This window comes from Cyphellophora attinorum (genome assembly GCF_001299255.1).
Source record: "Cyphellophora attinorum strain CBS 131958 chromosome Unknown Contig1, whole genome shotgun sequence".
Taxonomy (NCBI): domain Eukaryota; kingdom Fungi; phylum Ascomycota; class Eurotiomycetes; order Chaetothyriales; family Cyphellophoraceae; genus Cyphellophora; species Cyphellophora attinorum.
This window is the reverse complement of record NW_017253229.1, coordinates 1-8297: the sequence shown is the minus strand read 5'-3', so window position 1 is coordinate 8297 and position 8297 is coordinate 1. Positions and strand designations below refer to the sequence as shown.

Below are 8297 nucleotides of genomic sequence, written 5' to 3'. Positions count from 1 at the left end.
TTAGCCTCTCTCCTCAAAGCGTCAGGATCAGTTGTGAGATCGTCGTCGGAGCTTTCGGGCGCGGCCGAAGGCTCGGAGGTATTACTGCTCGTTCCCCCTTCGGAGTCGCTTGACTCCTCACTCGATGCGTCGTCTGGCCCGCTTGAATCGCTGGATTCGTCACTGCTTGCGCTTGCGGAGCCGCTGGACGGAAGACTCGTTCTGCCATCGGGATCGCTAGGCTCGTCATCTGTGAATCCAGTGGCGAAGGAGTCCGTGTTCGCATCACTTCTTCCTGCGATAGTGCCGCCCGCGAAGGTAGCGTCAGAGTCAGTTGGTCCAGCGCTGACGGTGGAACCTCCCTAACAGCTTCCATCCCCTCCCGTCGCCGAAGCCTTGGTCCCCATCGCATATTGAAGCTCCCGTAGCAACCAATGACGTCTCAGCATCGCTTCTTCTCGCAACGGCGTCGTGGCCAAAGGTGACCTCAAGTTTAATTGCACGCAGCGCGGCGGCGAGCTCTCCTATGAGCCCCCATCGCCTCCTGCCTGAGCAACCTGCGGCACCATTGACTGCTGCTGCATCTGCGGTGTCGCTGGTCCGGCAACGCCCAGGCTAGGACTGGTCATCTGTTGTGGTCCGGGCACAGCCAAGTTCTGCTGCTGTCCCCTACTGCTCGTAGGTCGAGTTGCCATCTGTCCGGGCACTTGCGCTGGGCTGCCCATGCCGCCAGGAACAGCGCCGATGCTGCCGCTTCTTGCAGTGTGACCGCTGGGAGTCACACTACGACTCATCTGTTGCTGTTGTGCGGTCGCAGCAGAGAGTTGGCCTTGGCTGACTGGTCGGGCCATGTTCATCACCGGACTGCCTGCCGGCATGCCACCCTGCTGCGCATTCATCATTGCTGGTGCCTGTAAGCCCATATTCATGCCCTGCTGAGCCTGTCGCGGTGCCGCACCGTTGGCTTGCTGCTGTTGTTGCGCCTGCTGAGCTGCCAGCACTCGCATGCGCTGCGCTTGGTACTGCTGTATCTGCTCTGGCGTCAACTGCGGCATGCTCTGCCCCTGAGGAAACCCTGGGTTACCCATAGCGTTGTTGCTCGCGTGTGCGCCCGCGTTCATTGCGCCGATCGCTGCGTTCAGTGCTGCCTGATTCGGAGGGTTCTGCTGCTGCTGCTGCTGCTGGCGCTTCTGCTGTTGCCATGACTGAATCTGTGCGGTGGTGGCCCGCTGGATCTCTTCTTCGGACATGCTGGGATATTGCTGACGTAGCTTGTTGGCTATTTGAGTGACGGCAGGGATGTGTCCTGAAGAGAGCGGACCAGTTGCTTGCTGGCCGGAGCGCGGAGAGGTTTGAGATGTCGCCCCCACACCATTCACATTTGTGGAAGGGGAGGCGGCGCCGTTGAGCATATTGCCGTTCGCCAGCGAAGCAGTGACGCCGTTGGGAGAAGATTGCTGGCCACCATTGGTCTGCTGATTCTGCATCGCAAGTGCATGCTGTTGTTGTTGCAGCTTGGCAGCCTGCTGCATCATGCGGACCTGCTCAGGCGATGTGGGCATGCCTCGTGCAGCAGCAGCGGCCATTTGCATTTGCATCTGGACCTGTTTGTTATTGGAGCCCATCATGCCCGGCGGCATCTGCATACCGTTCATGGCGGCTATCATCGAGGGATGAGGACGACCGCCGTTCGGAACCTGCATGTTGGCCCCGTTCGGCATTCCAGGAACGCCGCCAGAAGCACCGCGCATCCCGTTTGGCGCCATGGGCATACCATTGGGCAGGCCGTTCGCACCAAGATTGCCACGTTGCTGAGCTGCACGTTGATGTGCCATCAGCTGTGCTTTGTACATCTCCTGCTGTTCAGCACGCTTTTGATCGCGTTCGTGCCGCAGTTGTGCGAACTGAGCGGGACGCGTAAAAGGCACCTGCGGCCTGTTGACCTCTGTGCTGCTTGCTTTGCGGATAGCTGACATTTCAGCGTTGTGCTGCTGCTTCTGAGCAGCGTTTTCGCGCTTCCTGTAGAGTTTCCGCATAGCATCCAGCATGGCGAGATGTCGCTGATTTCGCTTCCGCTCAACTCTAACGGGCTGTGTTGTCTTTTTCCTTGGCGGGACTGGCGGGTTGTTGGGAGCTTTGCGCTGCAACTCTTCGATTTGCGCTTGCACATGCTTGCCTGCAGCTTCGATCCTGCCAGAATACGTCCTGAAGTATGTCGTCTTTGCCATGTCGGCGGGCAGACCTTCTAGGCCGATCCACCGCTCGAAGCACTCCCATGGAGTTCTTCTATCGGGTCCGGCTACATATAAGCTTCTGGTCGTGAGGCAGCTTGAAATCAGCGAGAAGTTGTAAGAGTAATCCTTGACAAGCTTCTTGAGTTCGTCGTCCTCGGCTGTGGTCCACTGGGACGAACTTCGAGTCTGGAAGAACTCCTGCGTTGGCATTGGGTCCCCGGAAGGCGGGCGGAAGGCGTGTCCAGGATGTATGCGATCTCGGATGTGCTTGTTCTCCGGGTTGAATAGAGCCACATTCTTCTCGCGAGGTGACAATGGTTTCGTCTTCCTTGTTGGCGACATCTCGAGATCGTACTCGTAGCGGCTTCTCTTGGTTGGTCGGATGTCTTCCTTGACGTTCAATTTCTCGTAAGCATACTTCGAAACAGGGATGACGTCCGTCCTCCACCGGGCATCCAGCTTCGCGCCGAGATCAGACTTGGATAGATCCGGCACAATGGGAGCTGGCTCATAGAGCGGCAGCTCATTCAATACCTTGTCCAAGGCCTGTGTCTTCGCGGCGTGGAATGTGCACTCCGATGCACCAAGACCAAAGATGGCAGCCGGTGAGACAGTCATGTTGATGTCTGTTGGGTCCGGCACCGTTTCGCTCATCGAATCGTCTTCATTCGATGGAATCAAGTCGGGCGTCGGATGCGAGGACAGCGCCGGGCCTGAGTCATCTTCCATTGGGACATCTTCGACACCACTGTCCCTGGCTTCCAACATCTTAGGAGGTCGTACGTTGACCTGCATCGATTGGCGCTCTTCGGACGTGCCGTTTACCCAATCCGCACATTCTTCGGCGAGACCGCGTGCAATAGTCATTTTCCACCTTCGCTCTTCGCGAAAGTCAGCGCGCATCCACTTAGCGTGATCGAGCAGCATATCCCAGTGCGAGGTTGATCTCGCAGGCTCTTCAGATCTCTTGAGTTGCCGCAGAGCCCATCGTCCTCTTTCCTGGAGTTGATAGACCCTTTTGAGGATTCGACAGTGACTCTGATGCTCCCAATCAACCAGGTGATCTGCTGTTGACAATGCTTTGTGCGCATTATTGATCAGATAGGTCATCGATCCATTTCTCGACATTGAATGCGCCTTGTTCTCGAAGAGTGTGTACAGATAATCACGTTCCACAGAAGAGCCAGCCGCGTTGGCGTCGATTCTTATCGCATCCTCAGTGTCGTTCTTTTGAGGCTTGGCGAACACGACAGTAGACAGCCTGGATCTGTCCTTGGGCACATTGCCCTGCTCGCGGGACTCGGACGCTGGCGAGTCAGATGAAGATCGTTGCGCTTCATTGAGAATCTCTGAGACCGATTTCTTCTGCAGGACACCCGACGATATGCGTGTCGCTCGTTTGGACGAGTCTTGAAGTGCGGAAGGTGTGGGCGGCTGGGCTTTGCGAGGTGTTGCGGCAGTACCAGTGATGGGCACTGGAGACTCGACCATCGCTTGATCCACCAAGTGCTTCGCGAAGTAGTGGTCGCCGTTTGTGTTGACACGTACGGAAGGTCGTTGAGATTCGCTGTCGGTCGTGACGTTTGTCGCTGTAGGCTGTCCAGTACTAGAAGGGTCGGGCCCGGTCATTTCCTTCACAGCGGTGTCTATGTCCATTGGCGATGGATCATCCGAGGGAAGTCGTTGAGTCGAGTCTGGTGTATCGGGCTGCCGTGGGATATCGACACTCTTCGATGCAGGCCGGGCTTCATCCTGACTTCCATCTGCAGGACTTGTGACTGGCGATACCGCATTCCGTTTCGATCGTCCGATTACGGTTCCATCACCTTGAGGTACAATCTCTTGCTGAACCACATCGTCTGATGACTGAGGAGTCCGACCAGTGTCTCTCGATACCTGTCCGTTCTCTAGTGAGTTCTCGTCTAGCTGCCGAACTTCTGTTTGCGGCTCTTCCAGTATGCTAGCATTATTTCCCATACCATCGGTCACAGGCGATAACAAACGGGCCTCTGCCGCAGGATCGGTCTCTTGTAGAGGTGGCTGGGTCGGCGGACGTCCTCTCGTCCGTCTGCCCTCGATGTCGGCGCCTTCGGCATGCTTGACGACCTGCTCTTCGTCTGGAGGTGATAATCGATCGATTGTGTTGGCACGCGAGTGGTTCTCGCCGTGTATCTGGTTGACCAAGACCGCTTTCGAAGGGCTGGCTGACCGACGCGTCTTCTCCGACGACAACTGCCGGTCTTTGGCCTGCAATGGAGACGTTTGCTTTCTTCGTAGTCGCGCTGATCGCGTTCGAGGTGGTAATGTCGACTCGTCGAAGCGTCGGCCACTGTCCATGGTGTTAGCATTGTGAATCTATTGACTGTCGTGTAATAAGTCGATGCCCAAGAACTATACTTGGCCGACTCTGGGTTATATGAGTACCTTTGCAAGTCATTCGCATGCTGAAAAGCCTTGAGTTTGGCATGATAGCCATCGAGTTCTGCCGGCGCGGTCACTGAGAACAACTCCGACAACTTCCTCTTTCTAGAGCTCAAACATTGTCTAAATTCCACCAAACTTGGTCAGTATACTCTTCTAACACCGGAGAATCGATTGAGTCGACTATTGGGACTATCGCGTACTCTTGTTGTGTTCTTTTCCATTGCAGCTGCTGCACCTGCTGCATAGCCAACACCGGCCATGTAGCACCCAAATTAATCGATGATATCGCTATGAGGTGCTCATTGGCGATGATATAGATGATCTAGTCGCTCAAAGTGATGAATTTGGACGTGTTTTGGTAGATTTATGGTGTTTGAAAATCTAGTTCTTGCTATGCCAGCAGGTGTTTAGACAGAGCGGAGGGGACTTAAGCGTGGGAAATGGCGCCTAAGATGCCCCAGTGGCCCCTATTCTGCATTCTCCCTAGGCCCCGCGCCCGCACCTGGTCATGACGTTCCCAAGAGCTACGGTGTCCGCTCAAGTGGCGGGTTCATGCTTTTCAGTCCGCCCTATCAAGCCTCGTTCGAACTTCTCCGTCAGATTCCAGTGGTACTGTGGTCATAACCACAACGCATGCACCATCAGCACTTTCCAGAAGTATTCGGCGCTGAGCTGCAGCGATGATCTGACTGAGCAGAGCCCCTAGGTCCATTCCAGTTGTCATGCGCCTGCAATCGATGAAGAGCTCCGCTCCAGCTTCTGAAATGGCAATGAATAGCATAACACATCCACAGCTGTATTGTCTGAGGTGAGCAATATGACACGGGAGTTCGCTTCGCTCCAGCGCTGGCTCAATTAAGCGCATCGACCAGACACAGAGCCTCAATGCGTCTCGTCAGACTACTTTCTGGAGCTACTGCTGCCACTGCCTTGCACTCAGCGACTACGTAGCCCTGCCCCCAAATAACCAAAGCAGTCTGTCAATACACCCAGAGAGTGCTATGAAGAGACACTTGCCGAATGCAGCCTCCCATCATGCATCACGAGCTAAGCTAGCTGACAGTTGTCGATGAGCCATTGGTGGCGGCCGCTGCCTCGGACTGCATTGTATGAGATATATAAGACACAGAATTGCCTGCCTCCAAGATTCAAGTTCATCACTTCATTAGATAACCTTGAACACTGCAAGCATTGAACGCCAGCATGTCCGGAACGCCAGTCCCAAACCCCAATCCGTACGTCGACCAAGACTGTGCAGCCTTCGAAGAACAAGCAGCCACACTCGCAGATGGTGCCTCCCTGGCCTCGGTCTCAGCAAGTCAATTCCGCCAGCTTCTCAAAGAGTTCCAGACTCCGGCGCCAAAGCACTCCGGCATTACTACAGCGCACTTTGAGGTCAAGACGTCCGCCTTTGGCAATGTCAAGACCTTCTTGGTCAAGCCTAGTCATTCGGAACAGGATCTGCCAGTGATCTTCTACGTCCATGGTGGCGGATGGATCAGCGGTGATTTCTTCGACTGGGAGAGCTTGGTCTTTGATTTGGTTGAGAGGACCGGATTCGCACTTGTGTTTCCTCATTACACACTAGTAAGTAATGTCTCCTCAGGCCCACGCACTTGCCGCTGCAGACTCCAGTCACGGTCGCAGTTCGCTCTTGCCTTACATTGGCCTCGAACGGCAAGTGAACACCTCTGATGCAGCAGCTGAATCGTACACAGGCTCCCGAAGCAAGATTTCCAACTCAGCAAGAGCAGTGTCTCGAAGTCCTTCAATACATCGTCAAGCACGGCCGCACTAAAGGCCTGATGCCGAACAAGATTGTCATAGCCGGCGACAGTGCAGGAGGACAGATTGTTCCCGCCATCAACATCCTCAACCAGCAACGCGATCTGGACTTGCCCATTAGCCATCAGATCTTGATGTTCCCTGCCATCGACAGCTCCACGGTGGTAACCCGCTTCTCGGAATTCCTGTTCCAAGATGGTCCACTAATCAATGAGGCTTTCCTCATTGAGTCTCTGGACGATTACTTTGGTCCACTGCCGGTCAGCGCTGCGGATCGATCGTCAATACTGGCTTCGCCTATTCTGATGACAGCGGCGCAAGCGAAGGAGTTCATGCCTCCGACTACAATTGTTACGGGTCAGGCTGACTATTTGAGAGATCAAGGGGAAGACTTTGCGAGACTTTTGCAGACTAGTGGTGTGGAGTGTGGTGTCTTGCAGGGTGTGGCACTTTTACATGACAGCGTTGTTTTCAATTTGGCGAGGAAGAGTCCTACTGTTGAGTTGATCATGATCATGGTTGCTGGGAAGATCAAGGAGGTACTTGGAGAGGGAAAGGGGGTGAAGGGCCTGGTTGAGCAGAATGGAAATGGAGAGCCTCTCGAGCATGGTGGGAAAAGGAAAAGAAGATCATGAGCTGCTACGGAGTGGTACCATTCCGGAGACACGCAAGCTGTGGGCGCAAGAACTGAGCGTTTTCTCCAGCTTGCGGCACAAGGGCTTCCACAGCGCCCTCCCTGGCTAGGATTTCTCAATACGTTCTTCCTAGCGTTTTGACGCTCAAGTGAGGCTCATCTCATCCTATCGACTTGATCAGCGAAGAACCCGAGGCCTTCAGCGCCCTCTCGGGCCTGAAAATTCACAATGACTAGCATATAGGCTTGGTCACGAAAAACGCTCAGTACTTGTGTCCACAGCCTGACACGTTCGCTAAGCCTATTGATACCGTTTTGCAAGCCACACGTGCCACATCGTGTACGTTCCGAATAAGCTACGGTGTCCGTTCATTTTGAACTGGCGGGTTCATGCTTTTCAGTCCGCCCTACTAAGCCTCATTGAATTTCTCCACGAAAGTTCGTCAGACATACCTAACATAAAAAAAAGTTTTGGAGTTGCTTCTCGAGTTCTCGAGCGATGCAACAGGATCAAGTTCTCTGAATTGATCTCTACAATATCGCCTGTGTACTCGTCACGAATCTTGCGTCCCGACTCTATAGTGCACTACGATCGGGTTTGCGCCTGGGCTCGATTGCTGTAGAACGCTTTGCGAAGTTCTTTCCAAATATGGCGAAACGGAAGCGACCAGACTCAGAACCCACCTCAGGCAAACCAGGCAACAAGGCTATTGACCGTAAGCCTCCCAAAGTCGCAAAGACGAATGGCCACGCCCAAAACAGGACACCGTCCTCAACCACACCAAGCAACAAGATCATCAACACCAAGCCTCCCAAAGTCGTAACGACCAATGGTACCGGCCACACAAAATTACCATTCTCAAGCAACCCAGAGAACGAGATCAACGACGCAGAACCCTCAGAACTCGCCAACATCAACGGCGGCGCTCACACTAAGACCCTCTCACCAACAATCCAGATCATCACCGGCTCCTACGAACGAGTCCTCCATGGCATAACTGCTACGCTCACCATTTCACCAATCGCCAAGACTTCGACTCCTCCCTCCACCAACACCGAGACACCCAGTTCCGCACCACCGAAACCAACAGTAGACTTTGCGCAAACCTTTCTCACAACGCCCACGCCCTCCTCGACCCGCTGCCTCGCCCTTTCCCCGCTCCCCGACCCGACCTCCCCGGACCAAACCCTCTACCTCGCCTCCGGCGGCTCCGACGAGAAAGTCAAACGTCTTCGCCCTC

At 54.6% G+C, this 8297-nt stretch overlaps 3 protein-coding genes across 3 annotated transcripts; 2 read left to right on the top strand and 1 right to left on the bottom strand.

Moving 5' to 3' along the window:
- Nucleotides 1–503: 503 nt before the first annotated feature.
- Nucleotides 504–4550, bottom strand: AB675_238 (Chromatin modification-related protein eaf1; the record flags this gene model as incomplete). Its single annotated transcript, XM_018142358.1, has 2 exons — nt 504–1111; nt 1247–4550. 2 exons carry the CDS (start codon nt 4548–4550, stop codon nt 504–506), a joined length of 3912 nt encoding a protein of 1303 aa, XP_018005975.1.
- A 1290-nt stretch (nt 4551–5840) lies between these two features.
- Nucleotides 5841–7057, top strand: AB675_237 (putative alpha/beta hydrolase; the record flags this gene model as incomplete). Its single annotated transcript, XM_018142347.1, has 2 exons — nt 5841–6224; nt 6356–7057. The coding sequence occupies 2 exons, from the start codon at nt 5841–5843 to the stop codon at nt 7055–7057; spliced, it is 1086 nt and encodes a 361-aa protein (XP_018005579.1).
- Nucleotides 7058–7705: 648 nt separating this feature from the next.
- On the top strand, nt 7706–8285 carry AB675_236 (uncharacterized protein; the record flags this gene model as incomplete). The annotated part of the gene is made up of 1 exon (XM_018142336.1): nt 7706–8285. A coding segment is annotated over one exon (580 nt), but the record flags the coding sequence as incomplete, so codon positions are not given.
- Nucleotides 8286–8297: the final 12 nt, after the last annotated feature.